The 26575-nt window shown below is 37.9% G+C and overlaps 2 protein-coding genes across 3 annotated transcripts; both read left to right on the top strand.

Moving 5' to 3' along the window:
- The first annotated feature begins 3777 nt into the window (after positions 1-3777).
- tax1bp3 (Tax1 (human T-cell leukemia virus type I) binding protein 3) lies at positions 3778-9822 on the top strand. The gene is made up of 4 exons (XM_074668257.1): positions 3778-3995; positions 6199-6318; positions 7866-7943; positions 8067-9822. Exons 1-4 carry the CDS (start codon positions 3957-3959, stop codon positions 8211-8213), a joined length of 384 nt encoding a protein of 127 aa, XP_074524358.1. The 5' UTR covers positions 3778-3956; the 3' UTR covers positions 8214-9822.
- A 3263-nt stretch (positions 9823-13085) lies between these two features.
- Positions 13086-26415, top strand: slc1a6 (solute carrier family 1 member 6). 2 transcript variants are annotated; one of them, XM_074668076.1, is made up of 12 exons: positions 13086-13493; positions 13594-13662; positions 19268-19534; positions 20282-20419; positions 20603-20810; positions 21089-21131; positions 21361-21489; positions 21569-21753; positions 21861-22094; positions 22551-22745; positions 24228-24362; positions 24636-26414. In XM_074668076.1, exons 3-12 carry the CDS (start codon positions 19312-19314, stop codon positions 24832-24834), a joined length of 1689 nt encoding a protein of 562 aa, XP_074524177.1. In that variant the 5' UTR covers positions 13086-13493; positions 13594-13662; positions 19268-19311; the 3' UTR covers positions 24835-26414. The 2 variants fall into 2 exon arrangements, with proteins under 2 accessions (XP_074524177.1, XP_074524176.1); XM_074668075.1 differs by lacking the exons at positions 13086-13493; positions 13594-13662 and adding an exon at positions 15821-16272 and having other exon boundaries at positions 24636-26415.
- Positions 26416-26575: the final 160 nt, after the last annotated feature.

Here is a 26575-nt window from a genome sequence, read left to right on the forward strand (position 1 = left end):
AGGAGAGTCTCTCGTTGGTTTTCTCAGAACCGGGTTTTGTTTCCAACTTTCGGAAAAAGGCAGATTTTTAAGGGCTTTTTTTTCAAGGAATATTAGGCCTGTATTAAGCCCTTTACCTAAGGGGCTGTTACTCCCCAAAACGTAGCCCTTGGGCTCTGTAACTTCTGGGGTCCGTCGTTAAGGTCCCCTAGGCGTGTCCCCAGTACGTTTTCTCAGAACCAGGTTTCGGGTCCAACTTTCAGAAAAACGCAGTTTTATGCTGACTTTTTGTCAGGGCTTATAAGGCCTGATTTACTCCAAAATGCTATGTTTGTAAATGTTGCTTTAGTTCCAGTTTTCTTTTACAAATCACATCTGATAGCATGTTTGCTCTCCAATTTCAGATTATAGCTTTAAAAACAACAAAAAAAAAAATAATTATAAGATACTATTGAATTAGTTTTTTATATGTTTAACTTGGTTTACTTGGTCATGTTCAATGTTCATTCACTTTCAGTAAAATGTTTTCGGTGTGTGCATTGCTGTAGTTGATATTTAATCCTGTAAAAATGTTATTTCCTATCAGTCCATGTTTTATGTGTGTTCTTTTTGTCCTAGAAAATTTCAGTTTCCCTATATTTGTATTTGTATGTTTGACATTTCTCTACACTTTATTTGTAGTTATGTTTGTCCCGTTAGAATTCGTCCTGTTTGCCAAGTATGTCTTGTCCTGTGTCCCTGCTCATGGCCTGCACCTTGTCGTGGTGAGTGAGTTTTCAACTAAGACAGGCCGCCTGTGTTGAAAAGCCTGTTACATGTATTGTGTTGTTAAAGGTAGAAGAAAGCTCACACAGTACACATATTTCCAAATTTTAATTAGCCACATCAGAAACAAAGTCAGAACAAGAACAGTCAACAACAACCATACAGCAAAAACAAACACATGGTGAAGAAAGTAAGGAGCTGCAGTTTAATACCAAGTACCGTTTATAATTTGTGGTGTAATGTAGAGATCATGACTACATTTGATTTCATATGTTGTAATTATGGGATAAATTGTATTATTCTATGATACATAATTAACCTCCATCTTTAACCTTAAAGTCATAGAGCTATTATACTCTAAACATTGTGCTATTTCTAAGTCCAGTCAACAAAAAAAGTTATTAGCTTAATATGAAAGAAACAAAGCTTGATAAGTTTAAATGGTAACATCTTTAAATGTAATTATTTGCATTAAGTCACAGTTTCTGCTGCCATCTCCTGGTCAGTTTTTTGCTAGTGCATCAAGCAGGTGCAGTTTGAAGTGAAGCACAAACTTGGGGACTGGGCAGGAATCATGTAACAGCAAAAAAACTGAAGAAATATCACGTTAGAGACTTTATGTTCTTTGGATCAAACACATGCCCTGCTGAATAAAGATCAGGATCAACTTTCACTTTCATAGACTTGTATCTACCATGGTTTTCAACTGTTTTTCACGTAATACAGAGCAATGCCTGATTTAGTCAAAGACGATAACAGGTAAGTAGCACGAGTTGTTTCTTTCTCGACATTTGAGAGGATTGTCTGTTTGAAAGAAATCACTTTGAAGATTTTGTTTGTGTTGATTGATTGATCGTCACTTACTGGCAGCTGTCTCTCTATCTTTGAAGTCTGTATGTGAATTAGATTGAATTTATACAACTTCATTAAAGTACAGCAGATCATGAGAGCTTGGATTTAAGTTTCTGGATAATTAGATAAAACCTTTTGAACAACTGGACCCTGATGTTTACCAGAACCAGATTTCATCACCAACCACTGACGTCTTTATATATATATATATATATATATATATATATATATATATATATATATATGTAGATAGATAGATAGATAGATAGATAGATAGATAGATAGATCGATAGATAGATAGATAGATAGATAGGTTAGTAACAATCGGTCTTTGTCAGGTGACGTCGCATCCGCAAATGCCGCAGTGCATCTTAAAGGGATAGTTCAGTTTTTTTGAAGGGGGGTTTTATGAGCTCTATGTGACCACTAAGGACATTAGATACAGTAGAAAGTTGTCTCCTCTCCCTCAGTAAGACACAAACTGTAATCGATGGTGACGAGGAAATAGACGCTAACAGGAAGAGACGGTACCAAATTCAAAGGCTATTTTCTCCGCCTACAAGAACTAAAATCAAAAAGTAATACCACAGTTTAAGAGTGCGCTACATAAAATATTTTTTAAGTGCATTAAGTCTTCGGAAATATAAACATTTATCTGAACCTAACTAACTGGTCATGTGTCCTTCCGCGCAGCGCTAGAGCGCTCCGTCCCCCCTCCTTTCAGCTGTAGGGGATGTAAACAAGCTATGCTTCGAGCGCTGGTTTTAGCCTCGTGTAAGTTTGATCAAGTATCGTAATTCTTTTGTTTGTACTCTAAGGATTGTGAGGCAGCGGAGGAAATTCAAAATGAGTGACTATGACTGCGACGATGAAGTTTCATTCACTTTGGAACCAAAAGGATACCTGTATGAACCGGAGTAGCTACACAGAAGAGGAGCTGCTATAGATGGCGACTGAAAGGAATACAGAGGAGACATCCACGGACACTGGACATCAAGATGCTGAGTGTTACTGCTGCCACGACTGTTGTTGTTGTTGTTGCTGTTACAGGACACTCCAGAATTCAGAAGAGCAGGGAAATCTGTGTGATGAGATATACAGACAGCTTGAGAGCCAGCAGTGTCCTCTAACTCAGACAAATCCTGAAGAGTGTCTGTAACCAAGTTCCACTCGTGACGGCAGTAACACTCAGCATCAGTGGGCATTGAGTCACAGCCCAGACATTTACAACACTGAGTATTTTCCGACTCTGTCTTTATGTAGCGCACTCTTAAACTGTGGTATTACTTTTTGATTTTAGTTCTTGTAGGCGGAGAAAATAGCCTTTGAATTTGGTACCATCTCTTCCTGTTAGCGTCTGTTTCCTCGTCACCATCTATTACAGTTTGTATCTTATTGAGGGAGAGGAGACAACTTTCTACTGTATCTAATGTCCTTAGTGGTCACATAGAGCTCATACAACCCCACTTCAAAAAAACTGAACTATCCCTTTAATGCACTGATCAATATTGTTAATTGTTGACAATTTTTCAAAATGTCTTTACCTGGCATCTTTCGTCAGTTTATCTCGATATGGTTTCCGCTCGTTTGGCTTTTGTTTTTTTAGTTTTAACATTGTACAAAATCGTACAGCTCCTCACTGCCTCTCCGTTTACCTCTATTGTTAACCTCTATTATTTACATCTGTTTACCCACCAATATGGTGGTAGGGGCTTGTAGATGACGTCACTGACAAAGACCGATACAAATAAATCCCACAGATACCCTGCAATCGCTAACCCGGAAGTAAACCGGAAGTAGGGTGACAGCGTGAATTCCCTCAATGCAATCCAGATTTCACACTAATAATTTAAGGGATGTAGCATGTTGAGATTTGTTCATGTTCAATTCTCAAAGCATCCCACTTTTGAACAATTTAGATGTAAAAAGTAAGCGACCAACTCTCTGAAACCATGTTTCCACTTTTTTTTTTCATAAACAAGAAGTGTTACCGCAGAATATTCTCTCAAAATGGGACAGATTCGGACACGTTTAAGAAAGAGGTCACTATTATTTTCAAGGAAAACGTGTCAACACACATTTAGAGTTTGATTTGTGACACACGTCTACACAATGCTGGCGGATGGTACACCGCCCTCCCGGACTAACCTATACTACAAAACAAGCATAGCCGATAAACTGGGAGGTGAGGTGACGTCATATGGAAAGCCGTTGGTTTCCAGCCAGGGAGCAGCCTGCTGTTTCTCGTGTAGTGTCTCGGAAGTTCTTCCACTTCCATCATCCGGAATTTTTTTCATGTGACAATTGCAACGAAAGTTGCAGCTTTCGTCGTTTGGGGGTCTTAACATCTCAGAAACGCAATGGCTTTCATCCCAGGACAGCCGGTGACTGCTGTTGTGGTAAGTTCGGGGGTAGAAGTGGACCCATTCAACGGGGCTCTTTTGTTTAGTTCCTAAACCGACGATAACGTCCGACTTTGCTGATATGAAACCGTGTTTATTAGTAGTTGGTAGCATTACCGAGTTTCACTAAGTGTCACATTGCCGTTTGTATCTAACCAAACTGAGGTTAACTGTCGTCCTTGCCAGTAGCCTGAAAAGCATTTGCTATACCACGAGTTGTGAAATAGATGATAAACTCGTTGTTCAATTAATTAGTCAGTTTAATATGAAACGGGAATTTGAAATGACAGTGAATCTCTTGTTTTTGTTCAGTTGTTGGCTGTATAGAGAAAAAGCTGTTTAAGTGTTCACCGGCTCCCACTTTTCATGGGCGTCACCGTCGGTGTGACTCAGCCTTCGTGGTCGACCAAACTACTGGAACCAAAGTACCTTTTGGTTTGCTTGCTTGTTTTTGTGCTTTAATATTCGATTTTTCGCCATTAGATATGTATTATGTTGTAGTATTCAAACAAGAAGATAAGGCTAATATAGCTGAGATTTGACCAGGCCTGAGATTCAAAGGCGTGTATGGGGTGGGGAGCAGGTAAGGGTTAGGTTTACTTTATTACATGCAGCCACTATCCGATCTATAAAGCTTTTGTATCACTTATATAACCCATATCGGGTTAATGTGGATACAATGTGAGAGAAGAAAGCTGGGGAAACCTGGGGTTTGTGAGCCGAATGGTAAATGTGAAATTTTGTGTTATATACAAGAAAATGCTGTATTTATCTGCCAATACGATTTATTTCCTTTGCATAAGAGTGTGTGTTGCTTTTTATTTCTATTTGTAAGCCACTATCTTTTCTTCATAGAAAATCTGCTTTGTCCACATTTCAAGTCAACATCACCCTCTTAAAGTCCATATAAAGAAATTGCTCTATTTAATTGTAAGCAATATTCCAGGGCACAATACATAAAATCTTTATCATCATCAAATGTAAGCCTATGTTATAAACAGATTTCAAAAGACTATAAAAGACACAATAAAAAAAGAAGAAACCTTAAATGTGTCTGATTATTCTCCTATCATGACTTTCAGTATCAATTTATAACTTATCAGGCTATTTAGTGGAAAAGTAGAATGTCTACTCATCAGGCTTATCAACCTTTTTTTTCCCATCAGGATTGAGAAATGTGGTGGTCTGATAGGGCTGGACAATTAATCGGATTTTAATCGTGATTTCAATTTTGCCATCCGACAATCATAAAAACAATATAATCGAAGAAAAACAATTAATATGCCACAAAGTGTAGATGTATGCAAGTTCCTGTGCTTCATAGCTCTTCTGTGTTCCATGTGCAGCCACAGCGAGTGTGTGTGACTTATGTGTATCAATAACACTGTATGTGCCATTTGCTGGTTCTTTAAAGTTGTGTTTAAATCAGTACTGAAGATTTTGAATAAATAAATAAATGTGTATATTAATCGTGATTTCAATATCACTTAAAATAATCGGGATTCTTATTTTTTATTATCGCCCAGCCCTATGGTCTGATTAAGAGTCATACAGACATACTCAGACTTCATTGCATCAACACTCAGTGAATGTCTGGTTATTCATCGTTGCACACACACACACACACACACCCACACACACACACACACACACACACACACACACACACACACACACACACACACACACACACACACACACACACACACACACACACACACAAGTCTTTGTGCTGATGAGTGCTTCTGTCTGGGTCATCTATCCATCTGGTTACTGAGCCGGCAGCTGCTTGTCATTGTCAAGGGCAGAGCTGCTCTGACATAGTCTCTGTGTGACCTTAAATAAAGGAGAAGGGCCTCTGAAATCAGCTGTTTTTCAGCCTACCATGTTGGATGGGTATTTGTGGTATTGATTGTCTAAAATAGGACTTTTCTGACAACAAGTTTTTCTCATTCTGTACAAATATGAGTCATTATAATGAACAATAACAATACCATAAAGGAACTGGTCTCACAACACAGATACAGACAAAGACATTTACAAGTGCACTGTCAGTGAGCCATCGTCCACTGTTCTTTCACCCAGGGACTTTCCAGAGTTTAAAAGAATCAAACACTAAATGAATTATCTGTGTCAAGCATTGCAGGTAATCCCCAATGAAGTTACATCTCAATTTATTTTTGCTTTTTCTGCATAACAGCAACGGATTGAGATCAAGAAGCTGCGTCACGGAGACAATCTGATCCTGGGTTTCAGCATTGGTGGAGGGATTGACCAGGACCCTGGACAGAACCCCTTCTCTGAGGATAAGACAGATAAAGTAAGTCTGAAGGCTCAACTTAACATGCACCATATATGTGTCAGGAGCAAAAAATGTTGCTAGTCTCTAATGGACAGATTTCTAACTTTTAAAACAGACACCTTAGATGTGTCAGTGGGTATATTTGTGTTAAAATGGGTTCTTGTCAGGAAAAACTTTGGTGTCTTAAGGTGGCAGACGAAATAGTAAAATAAAAGTCAAAAGAGAAGTCAGGGCACTTTTGGGATCCATACCACAGTCAGACATAAACGAACCAAGCAGCAATTCTCCTGCTTCAGTACTTTGTGTACATCTGCTCAAATGAAGTCAAATGTTAATGCTGATGGGGCAGATGGTTTGGAGATGTCAAACCACCCTGTCACCAGTCAATGTTATACCAATACAATTTTGTAATTCTGCTTTATTTAGCTGTAACAGAAAAAAAAAACAATAGAAAAAAAGGTTAATATCTTACCTGCTGCTGACATAACCAAACCTTACAGAAGAGGCTCTGTTTGTGTGTGCAGTGCATCTGTGAGCGCCACCATTTATTGCAGTTTTAAGCATTTACATGTGAAAGTGGAAAGATGAAATGTATGTCCATGTTTATTTTTAAGAATTAAACTGAAAACAAAAGCACAACTATTAACTATTACTCCCTCACCTTTTGTGGACAGTTTAGAAATACTCAAAATCAGTTCATTTTTCACAAACACGGTCTTGCTTGACCAAAGTTAACTGTAACAAAGAAGAAAGATGGGGGTGAAGTGCCACCTCAGGTGTATTTAAAAAGCACAGGCTTTCAATTAAAATAAATTATTACATCTGTTTCCATGACCCCTTGTGTTGTTGAGCAACTACAATCAGAGGGTGAAGGGAATTTTGTGACCAGCTGGTCAAGCAGGGTCTCTTTTGATTTCAAAGCTACATGATGATTGAAACATGGTATACAAGACTTTTCTGCTGTGCTGATTGATCAAATCCCTGTCCTGTTAGGAAGCCCAGTGTTACTTGAGGAGCACTTTGATGAGTTTTATATAAAGGACAGGTCTGAACACATTACCTGCAGCCTCAAGTAGGAACAATCCAGACTCATCTGACTGATGTCATAGAGGGGGAGCTGCACGTTTACACAGACAGTGTTTTTTTCAGCTGAATATATGAACGTGTATAAGGAAGGCTAAAAAAATGGTGGTGGTGGTGGTGGTGACGTGGCGGGGGGGGCAACAAGCATTTAGTTTCATCAGAAAAAAAAAAAAGTAGCTCTGCTTGTTTTCATATGTTAGTAATCTCAATTCACATCTATCCCTGTAACATGTAACATTGACAGCAGGCATCCCAAAGTAGTTACTTAAGTAAAACACCCACAAATGAAAACCCAACCAGAGGAAATGTGAAATACTTAAGTATTCATTCTTGTGCTTTTTATTATATACCTCGTGCATCTTGTGATATTTTACTTTTGACTCTTCAGTTTACATGTGGTAACTAGATGAGTGTTTCAGGATGCTTGTATTAATTATACATGAGCCATAATAAAACATGTTACGTGTGTCTGTGTCCATCAGGGCATCTATGTGACCAGGATATCAGAGGGAGGACCAGCAGACGAGGCAGGCTTGAGGATGGGAGACAAAATAATGCAGGTTTGGAGCAAAATAGATCCCCATCCACAAGATGGCACCATGTGTGCAGCAATGAGTCACACGGGGGCTGTGTTTCTACTTGTTTTGCTGCAGCTTCTCTTTAAGTTCTTCTCTTCCTCACAGGTAAACGGCTGGGATATGACCATGGTAACACACGACCAGGCTCGCAAAAGACTAACAAAGAAGGGTGAGGACGTGGTGCGGCTACTGGTAACCAGGAAGTCTTTGGAAGAAGCTGTCAGACAATCTATGACCTGCCCCAGACCGTAACACAGAGATTGTCCTTATAACCCCAGTGATGTTATCACCAGCTGTGTCCTCCACAAAGACTCATACAAACTCAGATGATGGTGGCCTTTATAAATGCATGAAAGCAAAAATTTACACAGAATGCAGCACATCTTTCTAAATCAGTCCTTACTATTTCCAGTCTTTCTCATTGCAGTTGCTTAAACTCTCTACTAAAGTTTTTGTTTCACTTTTATTGATATTTTTGTTGCGTATCTACCTGCATGTTCTAAAAAACTGAGCAATAACCAAACACTTAAGGCTGCATGGGTTTATGTCATGTAGACTACATCTGAGCTCTGCAACACAAGACTGCTCAATCAGTTTGAGAAATACTTCTGCTGATTTTTAAAAATGTTTCTGTACAAAAGTATTTCAGATTATTAGAGCTGAAACATTCATGCAGATGTTCAAAACTCATTTCCTTTTACACTTGAATGGCAGAGAGCAGAAAAAAATTCAAACACAATCTGTGAAACCTTGTATCACCTTTGAAATACTCTTACACAATTTTTGCTAAATTTGATTCATCAGTTTACTGGGAGCATCCTGCTGAAATCATTTCTGATACATGTTGTCCACACATGACATGAGGTAGTCTTCATGGTTTGGAAACTTCATTAAATTATTACTCTTGTTAAAAGTCTCAGAAATGATGAATGTTGTGTTTAATTGTATTAAAAATGTTTTGTTGTTAATCCTGTTAAGGTTACAACATAATTTGCCAAAGTGAAACCACGGCACTGTGAAGTGATCAAAATATGCAAAGCAGTTTATAATGGTACAGCAATCTGTAGAATATGTTGGGTACCTTTTTTTAAACATTTTAATACATTCTCATATCTTTATAAAACATATTTTTGTAATGACCTTTTAATGATCATTCTACTGGTTTGTTGATTTTTGTGTTAGAACTTAATATTATCTTTTGGTGTGCATGCCCTTAATTAAGAACATCACATTTTGTTTTCTTGTATTCCTTCAAGTCACACTAATTATTTTACATACCAACACCATTCCACAAAGCTGGACCTTCTTTTTAAACACAAACTGTGGCATATACATGGCTTTGAGTTTCCACATTATGTCAAGTTAAAAATTTCTTCCTTTGATTCAAACAAACACATTAGTTTTACACTGGAATCACAGACAGCTACACTCAGACCCTCGTGGTTTCAAAGATTTTTATTGTCACTGATAAGTCAAATCTTTTAGCATGACCAAGTTTAGGTGAATGTTTCTGTGCACACCAGCCTTAGACGAATACTTAAATCACTAAAGTGATTGGGACCTGTTTGTTTCTGTTTTACTTTTTCTTTTTCTTATTCAGCACAATAATAATTCCCTGCCTCTAATGTAAACCACATACAGATGCAATTGACTGATTTGGTTTCTGATCAGAAACAGTATTTTTGCTTTGTAATTATGATTATTTTTAACACTAAAGTTATTTCCTAATCTTGTTAGCTTTTATGGGATTGTATGTATAATCAAATGTCTGTATGCTCATGAGCAGTTCAGTGAGAAAAGGACTTTTTATATGATGAGTGAGTGATACACTAAAATGTTCTTGTGTCCAGTTTTACATTTTTCATGTTTGAACTTTCAGCAAAGAAAAATGAAAAGTTTCCCTTATGATTGTTCTTTTATATCTGTGAATGTTTCTCAAATAAAAAATGAACAAAACATGCCCTTTGACAGTCTGTTCTATTTCTTTTATTTTGCTAATCCAGTATGTCACCTCTCCCCTGTCCATACTGTACTTCAAGCTTCTTCAAATAGCTATATGTTACCTGACATAATGTGATCATCTGACATTTCAGAGCAAAGAATCTATTCCCTGACCTTTGTGTGTGTACCAAGTTACTTTGATTCAGAAAGCTTTTTTCTATTTTCATCTCTTTAAAATATGAAACTAAGACCAAAACATCCCCTTTGAGATGTTAAATAACTTTTCAATTCAGGGAAAATAAAAAAGAAAGAAAGTTTTGATTTGTGCACCACTTGTTTCCTTCTTTGCTTTTAGAAGTGCACAAACATGCTTTTTCTACATTGCATATGGATTACTGATTTAAGCCATTTTTATCTAAAATATATATGCTATGTGTCCTTCATTTTCTTGACACATATGTTTTTATTATTATAATTATTTGGAGTATACAAGGACACTCTTGTGTTCATTGTACTTGTCATGTTTTTAAGTCTTAAAATAGCAGCCAGTCTGTCACATCATGGGTGAGGGTCGATTTAGGGCAACACTGAGCTAATATCCCCCCTTTGACAAATAATTGATGAGCAAACCACTTGTGTGTGTGTGTGTGTGTGTGTGTGTGTGTGTGTGTGTGTGTGTGTGTGTGTGTGTGTGTGTGTGTGTGTGTGTGTGTGTGTGTGTGTGTGTGTGTGTGTGTGTGTGTGTGTGAGTGCTGTAAGTGTGTTTGTGCTATTTTGATCCAGGGGCACAAGGAAGCATGCTCCATTCCACTCACCTGGGCATCATGATATATGTTATGAGAGGTTAAATGAATTCATCAGGCAATGCAAGCTTACTCACACCAATACCACTACATTAATTGATTAACGTTGCCTGGTAACCAATGGAAAGCATTTAAGAAAAGAAATGATCACTCATCTCCATTACAAGATAACTTTGTCCTGATCAAATCATTTAAGTTGCGTGTTTTATTGTTACGTCTATGGTTCTTCATGTCTGACTCTGTGAATATTTAAATCTATTAATTTTATAAATAAATAACTGAATGACCTGATACAAAAATCTCAAAGAAAGAAGCTGTTGGCGCGCTGTACCAAAGGAATGCAATTTCTAATCACAAAAGGACACACAAAAAAAAGTGTTCCCGCCTGCAGGCAGGAGAATAATTACACTATCTAACCGTGGATCATACATGATCCTTGCCTCCCACGTTATGGCAGGATAATCGTGTTGCCATGGTGATGCAATCTGCTCCCATCACTTTGGTTTTACACCAGACTGAACCAGATGGAAGTCCACAGCCTCAAATAGGTGTAATAAACAACAGGAGAGGTAGTTCGTAGTCAAAGTATGGGCATGCGTAGCTGGTTTTTGTGTTTTCATTAAGTAATTAAAGACTTATTTTATTTTTCATCAGCAGCCATATCTACTGCTAATTGGTGGGGCCATTAACATCATATAAGCTTAGAGAAATTGCTTTTACCGCAAAAGATACTGAACTACTTTGACGTGACAAAATTTAAGTGGTCGAAGTGATAAATAATGTTGTGGTACAATGATAAAAACTGCTATGCTGACAGTGAATGTGTCAAAAATACCAAGTAGGTGAAATGGACTTGTACTCATGAAGCACCTTTTATTGTCTTCTTTACACTGCTAGTCACATTCACCCAGCCGCATACTGACTGTTAACTCACGTATGGCCAACAGTAGAGGACCAACCACCAGTTGTAGCTAACACAATCATTCACACATGATTGTGCATGCATATGACATGCGACCAGTTTGGGGTACAGTGACTTGGCATGTGTCCACAGGAGCTAGGACTAAACCCCCAACCTTCTGATTGAGAGACAATGGCTCTACCACTGAACAGCAATTGCCACCAAACAGTTGTATCAAAGAGGACACTATCCCAGAGGTCAACCTGTGGCTCGCTAGCCACATGTGGCATTTTGCCTTTCGTTGTGCTGCTCTTAGATCCATTCATAAAACTGTTGTGTTGTTGCAAACATTGGGACCAGTATTGATCAGTACTTGGGTGATGAGATTGATACTTAAGTTTCAGTTTCTTTTCTCTACATGTGCTCCACTCAATCGTTCATGTGCTTGTAGATAGATAGATAGATAGATAGATAGATAGATAGATAGATAGATAGATAGATAGATAGATAGATAGATAGATAGATAGATAGATAGATAGATAGATGGAACTTTGTTTCTTCTGCAGTAAAAACAGAAATTTGTCTTTGACATGGCTCCAAGTACAAATTTTAAACGCGCTTACAAACACAATAAATCTTGCTTTGCACATTGGAAATATATTGATTTTCATTTTATATAAATTTGTTTACATAAGACCACGGTTTTTTTGAGGCTCTTGGTAGTACCACGGTAATTTTTGTGGCTCTTGGTCTCTGACTCGTGGGCCACCCCTGCACTACCCCATTGTGAGGTCTTTTAAGAAGCTATTCAACATTGTTCACTTGCATCAAACAGTTACAGCGTAGTTACTTGTTTGTCTGGAAAATACTGTAGTTAGAGCAGTGGTGTGGAGTTAAAAGCCCTTGCAGATATTTTCCTTTTTGGCAATGTAGTATGAACAATGCAGAAAACCATTTAAGGGGTTTAGATGCTGTTGTGACTATTTTTGTTTAAAAGTAACATTGCAATTGTGAAGAAGTAAATACTTTAGGACAGCTGCTTGGTGCTTGTCTGCTTGATAGAAAGGCCTGAGGTGCAGTTTCTACACAGTGTGGGTAAATGAATTTGCTTTGGCACATTGGAATAGGAAATGTTTGCAATATTGTTTAATTAAATGCCTCTCCGCCTCCTCCCTTTTTTTATTTACCATAATACGAGTGGGATTTTCTAACACTACTACAAGTATTTAGTGCATAGTATGTGATATTCTATTTAATGAAATTTAGTTGAATTCCTGTTTGAGTTTGAGCACACAGAGATAAAATGTGTCGTTTCTGATTGTGTGGTGGGCTTTGTGCATATCAATTCAGGTTTTTATGAGCATGAGTGGGCTTGTGAGTGGAAAGCTGTGCAGCTGGCAGCCCAAGGGTTAACTACAGAGCTCCCCAGAGTGGTTTTAGCCGTTAGCACTTGCATGATGTAGTAGCTAAAATGCTGTTCACACTGCAGCCTGTATTTGAAATAAAACAGCTGATGGGATCTCTGAGCAAGAATAAAGGTGTACTAATAAAGTGTCTTTCAGCATTAATCGAATCATGAAATTAGAAGAGAAAGCAGCAGGTGGTTTATCTTCATTTTTTCCTCTCCTGGAGGATCCTTAACCTCTCCTCCTCCCACGCAGACCTCCCAGGCGCTCCTCTCCGTAGGAGGCTGCGTGGAGAAGCACATACGGTCTTGATAGTAAACCAGGAGATGTGAGTGAAGACGGTGAGGGGAGATAAAGTGTGTGGGCAACGTTTCTACTTCATTATCGACTCCGTGGTGGAGGAGAGGGAGAGAGAGGGATCCACATGACGGTGTAAGGAGCGTCTTGGACAGGCTGAGGTGTGAAAGATTGGATTCGTCTGGTAAGTCTTTTTAACATAAGTCTTCCTTCTATCTGTAGGTGTCAGTGAAAGTTGTGTGTAAGAAAGTGAAGTTTTAATCATTTTTTTTCTGCTTCTTCAGGGCGTAAAACCAGTGGAAAACGGAAGGAATAGTCTACGACAGCTGGGCTGAGCTGAAGGCAGAAGCAGGGTAACTGAATTAATCACATATTTCCAAAGTAGCATCTAAATCTGTAAAATTAACCTAATCTATCTATCTATCTATCTATCTATCTATCTATCTATCTATCTATCTATCTATCTATCTATCTATCTATCTATCTATCTATCTATCTATCCACATACTGTAATTTAAAAAACATCAATTACACAAACAACAATTAAGTCAAGACCTGCAAACTTTTTTGGTGATTATGAGTATAAAAAAAGAATGTGCAGAGTAATAAAAAAAATCATCCACTGACAGTGTTTGCTGTTACAGAAACCATCTTTTCAGACTGAATTTTTGTACCAAGCAGTAAGCATGTTGGATCGCCTTTTTTGAATTGGTGCGTATGTGGTTTGTAATACTTCCAGAGTCAGCCTCAAGTGGACATTCAACAAACTGCAGTTTAAAGCACTTCTGCATTCATTTCTAGCCAACGTCAGCTGCCTCACCACTTCAGTTAAATAGAACTATTTAATGATTGCATCTTTTTTAAATGTGCATTACAATCTTATATCCAAATTTATTCAAGTTATGAAATCAAATTAAAAATAAAACCCAAGCTATAGTATCAGATCGTGACAGATGTAAATGTTGGAAGCAACACAAAACAGCTTAATTTTTTATCAATCAATCAATCAATCTTTATTTGTATTGCGCCAAATCATAACAAATGTTATCTCAAGACACTTTACAAAAACATTTACAGGTCAAGACCCGTAAATGTTAATAAAATTTTATTAAAATTTATAAAATTTATGGCATCATAGCAAATTTTTTATGAAACAGAAGACAGTAACTGTTGAAGATTTGATATGCTTTTATTCAGAATCGAAAATATGTCTCATTTTTTGGAATTTATGGGGATGTTAACTTTGCCCAACAGCAGCCACATAAAGGAGGATACCTGCAGTGTCTCTAGACTTTGTTTATTTAATCAGTCTTGTGAGTCCAGGTAACATCGCTGTGTAAATATTTATACATATAAACAGTGCTTTGCAAATTATTAGACCACCATCCAGTGTAAGGTGTTTGCCACTGCTGCCCTAAGTCAACAGTTTGATACTGTTACCAAATTTTTTTTTTCCTTTTTGGTGTGTCAGTTTCTGTAATAGTTATTCCATCGATATGTGAAAGATATTTCATCCAGATGATTAAAATATGATTACTAATATTATTCATGAATTTTCAAATGCACTGTTTTACAAGGAAGCTGAAAAAAGCAAAGAACATTATTTTTGGATTGCAAAGTTAATAAATTTGCTTGCATTCCTGAACAGAAAAAATAGTTTCTGGGGTTTTATGTTATTCTTGATTAATTCCTGACTTCACAGTGAGTGTAAGTGTAAGTCTAAGTCCAGTGTGACGACTCAAATTTGGGTTCAAAAATATGAATTTGGCTTGAAATTCCTCTCTCCGGTTTTAAATGGTGAAGCATTCCAAAAGATTTAAGCATTTAACACAGTGAGAAAGAGAGAGTTTGACTTCAATCACTTTTTGATGCTGGATGGTTTTCTCATTTATAGGAAAGGTGGTTTGATAAATTTGTTAGCACTGTATTTATTCTACCTTTGTGTGACTGAATGTTACAGATAAAGTATTTCACTATTTTCAGAGTACAGTGGACCAACCACACAAAAACTTACATCCTTGTAACTTCCATCTTTGTCCAATTTCAGTCTTATTGTTGTTTCATTGACAGTTTGTTCACAACAAAGAGGGCTAAATATGTGTTCCTCAAAGGAATTGACTACTGTGTATGCCTTTGGCAACTGACAGTCATTGTCAATAGCTGTCATCCAAAACAATGCCCATTGTCAGCATGAAATTTTTAAAAAAGGAAACAGCCTTTTGTGGTTTTTACAGTTTTTCCTGTGTTTTGGTGAGTCTTGAAAAAAAAAGGTTTTTCTTTTTTGTGATAGCCCTCTTCCTTGCTTTACATAACTGATGCTTTTTGATGTAAGAATATAAGTCGTTTACAGTGGTTAACAAGGGCCCTGCAATAGCCCAAACTACTTCTAAAAAAACAATACAAAGTTTTTCATCTGGATACTCTGTTGTTTACTTTACAATGCCTCAACCATAAAACCGTCCTATAACCAGGACTCTGTAAACTGCTGGGAAAAGTATGGTAAGTATAGTATACCTGTAGTGGGAATGAATGTTTCTGAGGGGCCTGACTCAGACAGACTGGGTGATAGAAGATAAATGTATTGGTTTTGGACTTTGATGGACGTGGATTAAAAGGTTGCCCGTTCAGTGTGCACATCTGTGTGTGTGTGTGTGTGTGTGTGTGTGTGTGTGTGTGTGTGTGTGTGTGTGTGTGTGTGTGTGTGTGTGTGTGTGTGTGTGTGTGTGTGTATGTGTGTGTGTGTGTGTGTGTGTGTGTGTGGTGAAGGTGTGAGAAGGTCAGGCTATGTGAGAGGCCTTTTCATGTCTGTGTGCTTATGAGAGTTGAGCTGTGAGAAGTTGTGTCAGTGTGCAGCTCCACGCAGACTCTCGCACATTCAGTCCTCAATCTGTTAACTACACAGACTCTGAGAGAGTTCCCTGACTATAATCGGGTTGTTCGATAAAGATTTTTAACCATGAGCGGTGAGTAACATCAGTGAACCCTTCATTTAGCTTTAAAAAGCTTTGAAACTTTCTCTGACTAGATCAGGTCTGTTATAATTTGGTAAATAGGGGGTTAATATTGGAATAATTGCGATTTAATTGAGAATTTGCTGATGTTGAACATTTATGGCAACATTGAAAAGTTTCTCTCCTGATTTTTTGACAAGAGTTTTTGTTTTATTGGCTTATTTTAAATAATGCTTTGTGTTTGAAATACATTTGAGAGAGATATTATTGTGATGGAGCTGTGAAGAAAAACATGATAAACTGTAATACTTGACTGATTAGTGCATGTAACAGCTCAAGATGAGATTCTTGTGCACCAGTATGCGTTTACATGGTGGTCTGAAGTGGCTTTCTATCAAGGTGCGAAATGTGCTCTGCTTCACAAGCTGCATAGCTGTGTTCTAACTCTAAGCTCATGGCTTATTTTTAATATGTATTTGTGTTCAGTGTGTTTGAATGTATTTTTTATTTACAAAAAAAAACAAAAACAAACAGCTGACTGTTTCATGTGTAATGATGTTCCTGCCCTTCTGTCCTTTCTGCTTGGTTAGTGTTTATCATCCTTTGGTAGATGTTTGGGTTGTCAGACAGAAGCTTGGCCAGGAAGGAGTGTATTAGGCTGAAGTCACTCAGCTCCTTGAGCATATTACCAAAGTACTTTTGTGTATCAGTCAACAGTGTAAAATGGAAAATAGGCTGTTTAAAAGGCTGCCACTGAATCAGAAACTAAACCATTACATGACATAGTGAAAAGTGCTTTTTAATAAGACAGACTCTCACATCTCTCACACACATCATGGTGCTTAAATTTGTATGTTTGGCTCCAGCTTGGCTGCTGTTTTGAGACTAGAGAAAACCTCCACATCATTGTTTTACAGCTATGAGGAAACAGCAAATTCTTCAGAAATTTCATTTGACATGAAGGGATAATACCCGACGAGGTGCCCATCCTCCGCTTCGTATCAGATGGTTCACGCCTCCACGTCGTCCATTAATTTCTGCTAATGACACCTTGTTGGGCTCTATCCCTTACTTGTCTTAGTTCAGCAGTTTCTATTGCAACATTATGTTGTGTTTACTTTTTTTAAAGTATATAACAAACACCAACTGAGCATTAGAGGGTAACGCTTGATTTATGTCTTGTATTTGTATGTATTGTTATTCCCCTGTCATCCATCCAGCACATTCAGTATTAAAATAGTATCATCAACAGTGTGTTGCAGTCTTCACACTTGTTAAACACTTAGACCATGTTGCGCTTTTTAATCAGAGGTTTCCTCCATGTGTTTGCTACACAAACCTACACACTCAAAGTAAGTGTTGACAGTAGAGGGGTGTTGGGAGCTCATTCTTCCTTATCTGACACAGAAGTAAAATATAGATAGAATTTTCCAGGGTCATCCCACAACCTGCTCAACAATAGGTCTTTTACACTCGCTGAATGAAGTATATCTAGATTAATGGGGATCTCTGAACAATGTACAAAAGAAAATCAATAGGAAAGACAGAATAGAAGACGTCTGAAGAGATCATACGCTCATTGTTTATCCCAGGGGATGAGTGAGGATGTAGAGGTGTCGGAGCTCAGATGCCAGCTGCATTAGTGTATTGTTCTTTAAGAGGAGAGCTTAGCCTGTTTGTAGAGGGTAATTCAGAGGAAACAGTACAGCCTACATAGATAAGAAGAAGTGAGACCAAGAGCCACGTGCTCCACACACTCATTGTGTTGCAAAGCTCAGGGAAACACGGTAAGACTGCTGAGGCTTATTCTTTTGTACCTTTATACCTTTATATATACATATTTACTATTGTGATGCATTTAAACCTATGAAAAATAGAGACAGAGAGAGGCACAGCTTGTATTTATTTTCTTGTTTCAGTAGACAAGAGGCAGAGAGGCAACATAAAGCTAAGACTTGTAGTTTCAGAACCCAGATTACACTTGTCTCATGCTTTAATTTAAGGATCTTCTGTGAAGTAATTCAGTTTTCACTTCACATTTACATTCCACTCGTTTTAAACCAATAAGAAAATGTCTTGTTCTAGTTTACTCGTGTTCATTCATAACTTGTAGACAGTTACTATCAGTATGTAGAGCGTTAAGTAATGAAGTAATTCTTGAACTTAAACAGTTGTAGAAAATCTAATGACATTTTTTGTGCATCAGAGAGTTGTGATCAAGTCCAGTGTTTATGTTGTTACTCACAGTAAGTTTCCCTCCATTTCTTGTCTTGTTATCAGTTTAATGATTTGCCTGAAGTCTATAAAGGGCGGTTGCATATCTGTTCAGGCTGTTTCGCATTATAAAGTGGAACTGTGGATATTTATTATTTGGGTTTATTTTGGACCTTTTTGGGGTGAGGGTCATCAAAAACATGTATTTGAATCTAACCATTTAAATATGCTTAAATTGTGAAACATAAACATCCCGAGTTTCTATGACACAAGGCTTAGAGCTACAAATTTCTTGCTAAAAATGATTATATTGTGGTGACTTTGGCTATTTAGCTGTTTACAGAAAGCTGGACTCAATTTTGGCATATTAAAAAGGTAAACCACGACCAGAAAGTGCCAGTCGGCTCATGTCTGTCCCCACATACTAACTTCCCTCCATGGTTATATTTTGCACTTTCAGTTTCACAGAAACATTTGTTACTAAGTCCTGGCTGAGCTTGCTTTTGATTAACAATCTAGAAGTCGCATTAATGTGAAAAACGGTCGTGCTCAGTCAGATTTGATTTTCTCCTGTTTACACTCAACACTTGTACATTTACTTTATTTTTTTTTTTATTTTTAGGATCTGACGCTGACTCTTAGTTAAATTATTGTTGTCAGTACATTCCAACAGTCTTCACGCCTATTATTTGAAAAAATGTTAACCAGCCAAATATGTTTCCAAATCATTTACAGCAATAAAATTAAATGTGTGACTAATTATCTCTGTATAAATTGACCTCTCCTTCTCCAGTTTCTCACGAGACCTGCCTCCTGGACCAGGTGCTAGAGCTGATTATGAACGAGAAGCCTCCCAACAGTGCTAGTCTTTTCCTTAACGAGGACTCAGAAAAACCCCCCCTTCCAGAGCGAGGAGACTTGAAAAGGCGGATACTCAGAGCCATGGAGAGGAGAGTCAGCGGCATGATGGAGAGGATAAGCTCCATTAGTCGAGAGAGCGTCATGAGCTTCCTCAAAAGAAACCTGTTTGTTCTCCTCACTGTTGCTGCTGTGGCTCTGGGTGAGTGAAGAGGAAACCCTTATGGGAGTCAAAGATTTACACAACAGCCATTTTCTCTTGATATCAAATGTGTAGATGCTCTTTTAATGTGGTGTTGCTGAATTTAAAGATGAGTAAATTAAGATTGTCTTATCCCCCTATATTCATGTTAGCAGAACACCCTTTGCCTTTTGACCACCTTTTAATATTAAAGCAACTTTAAAAGAAAATTATTCATCATAAGAGAAATAAGAGAAACACATTAGATTATCTGATCCAAAAACAAAAAAAATCTGAGCTGAAACCTTTAAGTCATGTTATATGCTTACAAATAAGTTACCGTACTGATTAAAAAAAATCCTGAATAATGATTTAATCACTTTTATCATAAAATTACGCAACAAATAAAGTCAATAATCACTGACCCCCATTGGTTAAAGCCAATATGTTTCCAATATGTAAAGGAAGTCTGTTTCCATTGATGCTAAATCAAAAGACACACACACACACATATATCATGAGGAGGCCCTCATACTGGCCTATGTTTACAGCGTGGGAGGTATAAGAGTTAGAGTTACTATGCTGGAGTTATCGATGGTGCTCTCTTATTGTGGTAAATCCATAATTTGTATCCTCAACAAGAACAAAAACTACATTTGCGCTTTCCATCCTGAGCATAATGTCAAAGAGTATTTGTAATTACAATTTTAATGGTAAAAATAATGTGTTTGACTTTATGCTGATGTTTGTGTGTGCACGTGTATACAGGTGTCATCCTGGGCTTTACGTTACGCCCACTCAACCTGTCCCCGAGGTACATCAAGTACTTCTCCTTTCCAGGGGAGCTGCTAATGAGGATGCTTCAGATGCTGGTTCTGCCTCTCATCATCTCCAGTTTGGTTACAGGTTGGTTTTAAATGAGGACAAACAGACCACATGATACTCAGACCCCAAAATGTCAAAAGTGAAGGATTGTTTTTGTTATTGTAACCACATTAGGTCTGTGCACATATATTTGCATCAAGTACAAACATGTTGAATTTATAATAAATTTGTTGTGAACTGCTCTTATAAAAATCTCTGTTTCAGGTATTTCCTCCTTGGACAGCAAGGCATCAGGCAAGATGGGTGTTCGTGCTGTAGTCTACTACATGGTTACCACCCTGCTTGCTGTGTTTATTGGTATCGTCATTGTGATAATCATCCGACCTGGAAAAGGCAGCAGGGACAGTCCTGTGGCCAGCAGTGGAAACATAGAGCCAGTTCAGGCTGCTGATGCTTTCCTGGATCTGATCAGGTATGAACAGGTTTGAAAGTAACTGTTTAATATTTTGTTTAATGCAGGAACTATTGCTTGTGCAGCTTGAAACAGTTACTGGGGCATATAGACAGACATGGAAACAGTGAGTATAGAAAAATTTAAGGTTAGTTTCTCCAGCATGAACAAAGTGATAGGTTATTTCTGGATCAGATTTATTGATTTTATCCTATATATATATTTATTTTTCAATTTCCCCTTTTTTTTTTTTTTTTTTTGGTTGTAAGCAGAAACTCAAATATTTCCTCTTTTTCCAGGAACATGTTTCCTCCTAATCTTGTAGAGGCCTGTTTTAAGCAGGTGAGGCACTCTTTCCTGTCAGTTGCACACTTATAATGGTATTACATTTGACAAACAGATATTTCATTTTTATAAAACAGCTACCAACATATGTACATCTTGAAACCTAACTCATCCAACCAGAGAATATAATTCAAAGACAAATATGAACAGACTTATGTTGCTGCTTGTATCATTGTTGGAAAAAATAACGAATTGCCTGGTTTGACCTCTGTTTCTTCTTTTAAAGTATAAAACAGTGTACAAGAAGACTGTTCACACAAGGAATGTGACAGTGGCACTGAATCCCACCGACACTCTGAATGTGACAGACTCAACCTTGAGCATGAACCTCAGCAGAGTGCTTCACATCATACAGGTGGGTAAACTGCACCTAAGATCCCATCAGTCACTAGGATAATCATCCAATAATTAATAATCCATATTTTCTTCTGTAGGAGACAGTGGAGGAGACTGTCCCTATGTCCGGCTCCTCTAACGGAGTGAATGCTCTGGGTTTGGTGGTTTTCTCCATGTGCTTCGGTCTGGTGATTGGCAACATGAAACAGCAGGGTCAGGCCCTCAGGGACTTCTTTGACTGCCTGAATGAAGCCATCATGAGGCTTGTGGCCATCATTATTTGGTAAGAAAGACACACCACCAACTCTGTAACTTTTGGATCTTAGTTTGTAGGTTATCTCATAAATTAGTCTCTCTATCTTCCTTCTGTTTCATCATGTCACTCCTCAGGTATGCTCCTGTAGGCATCCTGTTCCTGATTGCAGGGAAGATTGTAGAGATGAAGGATCTGGCACAGGTGGGAGGTCAGCTTGGGATGTACACTGTGTCTGTCATTGTGGGCCTCCTCATCCATGGCCTCTTTGTCCTGCCACTGCTGTTCTTCCTGGTGACCAGGAAGAATCCCTACATCTTCATTGGTGGGCTGCTGCAGGCCCTCATCACTGCTTTGGGAACCTCATCTAGGTAAATGTCATCACTTGAAACTGGGAGAGGTTCACCTTTAATTTCCAAACCAGATAGGATGCAGCCCAATGTGGTCAGTAAGGATATCATAAAAACTTTCTGTACGTTGTGTACAATGAGATGCTACACAGTCATTACATTGCGATACAATATAACATGATATATTGTGACAGGATGGCAAAGGATAGTTAAGGACAGTATGGGATAGAAAACCATAGGATAAGATAGAAGAGGATATAATACAATATCATATGATTTTACATGATACAGGAATCATGTTTCATTGAGATTAATACAGTTATGATATTACAGGATATGATATAGAATAAAGTGGGCTGATACGATGGGATGTGATGCAGTGCTTTTAAGTTAACAGCAAACACTGTCTTGTCCATTTTTGTGTCTTGACGGGTTCTTATTCAAGACGCTAAATTGCTCTCTCCCTTCATACCTCAGCTCTGCTACCCTGCCAATCACTTTTCGTTGTCTGGAAGAGAACAACCGTGTGGACAAGCGCGTGACACGTTTTGTCCTCCCTGTGGGTGCCACCATCAACATGGATGGAACCGCCCTCTATGAAGCCGTGGCAGCCATTTTTATCGCCCAAGTCAATGACATGGACCTGAACTTTGGACAAATTCTCACTATCAGGTGGGGACCTTACATTAGAACTGTTTGTTTTAACAATATAGACTATTACAGTGTATCACACTTGACCCTGTCAATTTTAAAAACAACAGTCCCTCATTTAGAGGGAGCTGCTTTAAGTCTTTAGAATAGAATAGAATAGAATAGAATAGAATAGAATAGAATAGAATAGAATATTTATCCCCTAGGGGAAATTCAGGAGTCACAGCAGCAATGAATGAATAGCATGATGCTACTCTGCCCTCTGGTATTCTCTCTGTTGCTGGGTTAGCACAGCTAGCTCATCCATCTTATTGGAGATAGATCTTACGTTCCCAATAACGATGGATGGAAGGACAGGTCCATGTCGTCACTTCTTAGCTCACACCTGAGAACCAGCACGTCATCCTCACCTCCTTCTCCTCTCCTTGTGGGAAACGTCAGGCCTTGCACCAGTTAGCACTGACATGCTACAGGCTGCTAACAGCTGATTTCACATGTAAACAATAGAGTCATGGTTACATGTAGGATCTCCAGACAAACACAGGAGAAAAAGTAGTAAAAATATCACTGAAGACACAAAAAGTTTGGTGTCCATGACAAACAAATGAACCATACAAAGGAATGATCCACTCCAAATACAAAGATGAAAAAGAGCTGAAAAATTACAAGAAATGGAGAAGGAATTTGCAATTTTGTTGCACTGGTTGCAATGACAAATGAAGTTCTATTCTAAGGAAGAGAGGGCTGCTGCAACAGGCAGCCACTTGGGTGGCACCTAGCAACAAGAAATTTCAAATTAAATAAGTTTTTTAGATAATTAAATAAAACACATTTTTAATTATCTTGCTTTTGTTTAGGGATGAAAACAAGAAGTCTTAAAATTAAAAATATTGGGGAGTATTGGAAACATGATAACTTGTATCCGTTATTTTTACAGGCTCTAGACAAATACCTTAAATGCCATGACAAACTCAGTATGTAGCAGGAGGGGAATTCAGAGGCTGAGAGGTCAATAGGTGCAAAAAGCACTTCTTCTACTGTTTGATTCTGACAGACGAGTAGGGCAGATGAAGATGCATTGGCCAGGGCTTGTACCTACAAAAGTTGGCATCAGGTACAGAGGTTTAAGCTCAGATCAGCCTATAGGTGAGTTTATAAGATGAGGATAAGCCAAGAGGGCAAAAATATTGTTGCCTTTTTCTATATGTTTTAATTATTTTTCAAGTACCCTTAACAATTAGCAGTTTACCAGGCGATCAATTTTATTAGAATAGTGATCCCATGTGTACATGTAAGTGCAGAAATCTTTTTTTAATACTTCTTTGAAACATGTGCCCAACTTTATTCATTTTAAACATGGCAGTGTGAACGACTCAAAGATAATTTACATTACTGTAAAATTCCCCTGTACTACTTCCAACACGAGTGCACATGTGCAGTGTGTTTGTTTCTCTTTATTAAATGTCTTCACTCTCCTCTTCATCCCTCCCACCACCCACTCAGTATCACAGCAACTGCTGCCAGCATTGGAGCAGCAGGCATCCCTCAGGCTGGCCTAGTTACCATGGTGATCGTATTGACATCGGTGGGACTGCCCACAGAGGACATAACACTGATCATCGCTGTGGATTGGTTCTTGTGAGTTTGCACTAAATGTCAGCTTGATGGGGATTGGTCTGTGCGTGTGCCAGCCTAAATGTCATCGTAAAGCTTCAGAGAGCCAAGAGATCCCTCTGCTACAAAGGTTATTGATGCATAATGCAGGGTGACGGATTTAAAAAGCTTTGGTTTGGAGTCAGAATTTAAAATCTGCTTTTGTCATGTATATGTACACAATAGTATATGACTTGACTGGAATACATTTATTTATTTTTGGTCTCTTAATTTTTTTCTCTTCTCTCTCTTTCCCAGGGACCGTTTGCGTACTACCACCAACGTGTTGGGTGACTCGCTTGGGGCCGGCATCGTGGAACACCTTTCTCGTGGAGAGCTGCAGACTCGGGATGTTGAAGTGTGCAACTCTGTGCTTGAGGAGAATGAGAAGCCCTACCAGCTTATCTGCCAGGAAAATGATATACACAACCACCGCAACAGTGAGACCACAATGTGATGTCACAAGAGAGAAGACATACATGAACCACAAGCATTTAGCTAACAGTTAGACTGGCTGTGCTGAAAGAAAAGTTTTGGGGAAAAGTAGGTCTTGGTCAACTAAGGCAGTGTTTGGGGAGATCTTGAAGCCTGCCTCCCTCCCTCTGCTGCTTAATGACTTGAAAAAAAGAACACATTATCTCAAGAAACAGTCATACACTAATGCCTACAGTTTAATTTCATACTTTTGCCTAAGTGCCAGTTATTTGGGGGGCATTTTAGTGGTTTATCACCATTTTTTAGTGTCAGGACAATACAAAGTTTAACTTTAAGTCTTTAGCTTTAGCAAATTTTTAAAACATTGTATTATTTGTGAACCATATGGCCAAATCATCAAAAGCTCCAGCTTAGACAGCTACAGTATTCCTGTTAAACATACAGTATGGGTATAAAAGACACCAGGATTCATCCAGAAACAGACAGCAGATATTTTTCCTGATGCACACAAAATTTAGCATTTTTGTTGCATGACTTTGATAACTGCTAAATAATTTTAAACACTCATTGTTGTCAACATCATCATGACTACCTCTGACAGAAATTTAAGTTATATATCAGTGTTTAACGGCAACTCATGAAATATACTGGAGCATATCAGCAAAATGTAAATACATCAATCTCAGATTAGTTTGGATCGTGAATTTCAGTTTTGAACGGCTTTTTTTTGTTATTTAAGCTTGCTTGCACAATGTTATTCATAACTTTGAATGTACTTGACTGTTAAACACTTGAGGATTTTGTGGTAGAGATTTGCTTCTTGTTATTGTAGTTTAAAGGGATTTTGTAATTATTTGATATATATTTTATAGTGACTTGGTAGAATGTTTTCCACTCAGTGCTTTCTTACAAATATTATATTTCTGTGTTTCCGACACTTCTAGGTGCTATCGCTTTTAATTGGGGACTGTTATGCTACAGAATTATATCACAGGAGTAGCTGCCATTATATTTGTTCTTCCCCTTGTTTAGTCTAGAAAAGTGAGCAGTTGTCACTTGGAAGAGTTAAAAGTTTTATTTCCCTTTTCTTTAGATGTGATTAATTTTGCACTGGGTTATTTGTTAAATGATTTATTTTAAAGTTCAAAGAACTGGAGTTGTTAATACTTATATGGAGAAAAGACCAATACAGCATTTTATTTTTGTTTTGTTTTGATAACACCCATGTGAAAAAAGTATCATTATGCCTGCAGGATATCCATCTTGACAAGTAATTCTACAAACTATTTGTACTTTCATGTGGTACATTTTGATAGGAATGATATATTGCAAGCTAACCATTCACACCATTTCTTTTTATTATTTTGTGAACAGGTACTGTGAGAAACGTTAGTAGATGCCTTGAGGAATTGAATGTACAGTTGCTGACTGCCTTTTTGGTGTAGACTATTTTAAAGAAAAGTGTCGTTTATCATCATGAAAGTTGAAAGTTATATAGCATTTATTAAATGCTTTTTTAACTTTGTTCACTGTCATGCTTATTAAGAAGTTTTACTTATGCTTGATGTTCTGCTAAAGCTCAGCATTTTGATGGACACCTTAAGAAAAATGTGCAAATAAATTGCTCAGGAATTTGAGTGTGATTCTCATTACTGTGTTTGTGGCTACCCCTGGTGGAGGATGTTCTCCTATCAAGAAGCTGTTCTTTAAATTTTAAGACATGAGACAGACTTTGTATGGGAGGGAAAGTTTTAAAAAGCCTA

The sequence above is a fragment of the Halichoeres trimaculatus genome, unplaced genomic scaffold (assembly GCF_033239565.1).
Source record: "Halichoeres trimaculatus isolate MK-OKI-2021-1 unplaced genomic scaffold, fHalTri1.1 fHalTri1_scaffold_4, whole genome shotgun sequence".
Lineage (NCBI taxonomy): Eukaryota > Metazoa > Chordata > Actinopteri > Labriformes > Labridae > Halichoeres > Halichoeres trimaculatus.

Excerpts from the sequence above, each read along its gene's own strand:
- tax1bp3 (XM_074668257.1), top strand. The coding sequence starts at position 3,957 with ATGGCTTTCATCCCAGGACAGCCGGTGACTGCTGTTGTG. Across the intron at positions 3,996-6,198 it reads AGCCGGTGACTGCTGTTGTG|CAACGGATTGAGATCAAGAA; the intron begins GTAAGTTCGGGG and ends TCTGCATAACAG. Across the intron at positions 7,944-8,066 it reads TGGGAGACAAAATAATGCAG|GTAAACGGCTGGGATATGAC; the intron begins GTTTGGAGCAAA and ends TCTTCCTCACAG.
- slc1a6 (XM_074668075.1), top strand. Across the intron at positions 22,746-24,227 it reads GGACAAATTCTCACTATCAG|TATCACAGCAACTGCTGCCA; the intron begins GTGGGGACCTTA and ends CCACCCACTCAG. Across the intron at positions 24,363-24,635 it reads ATCGCTGTGGATTGGTTCTT|GGACCGTTTGCGTACTACCA; the intron begins GTGAGTTTGCAC and ends TCTCTTTCCCAG.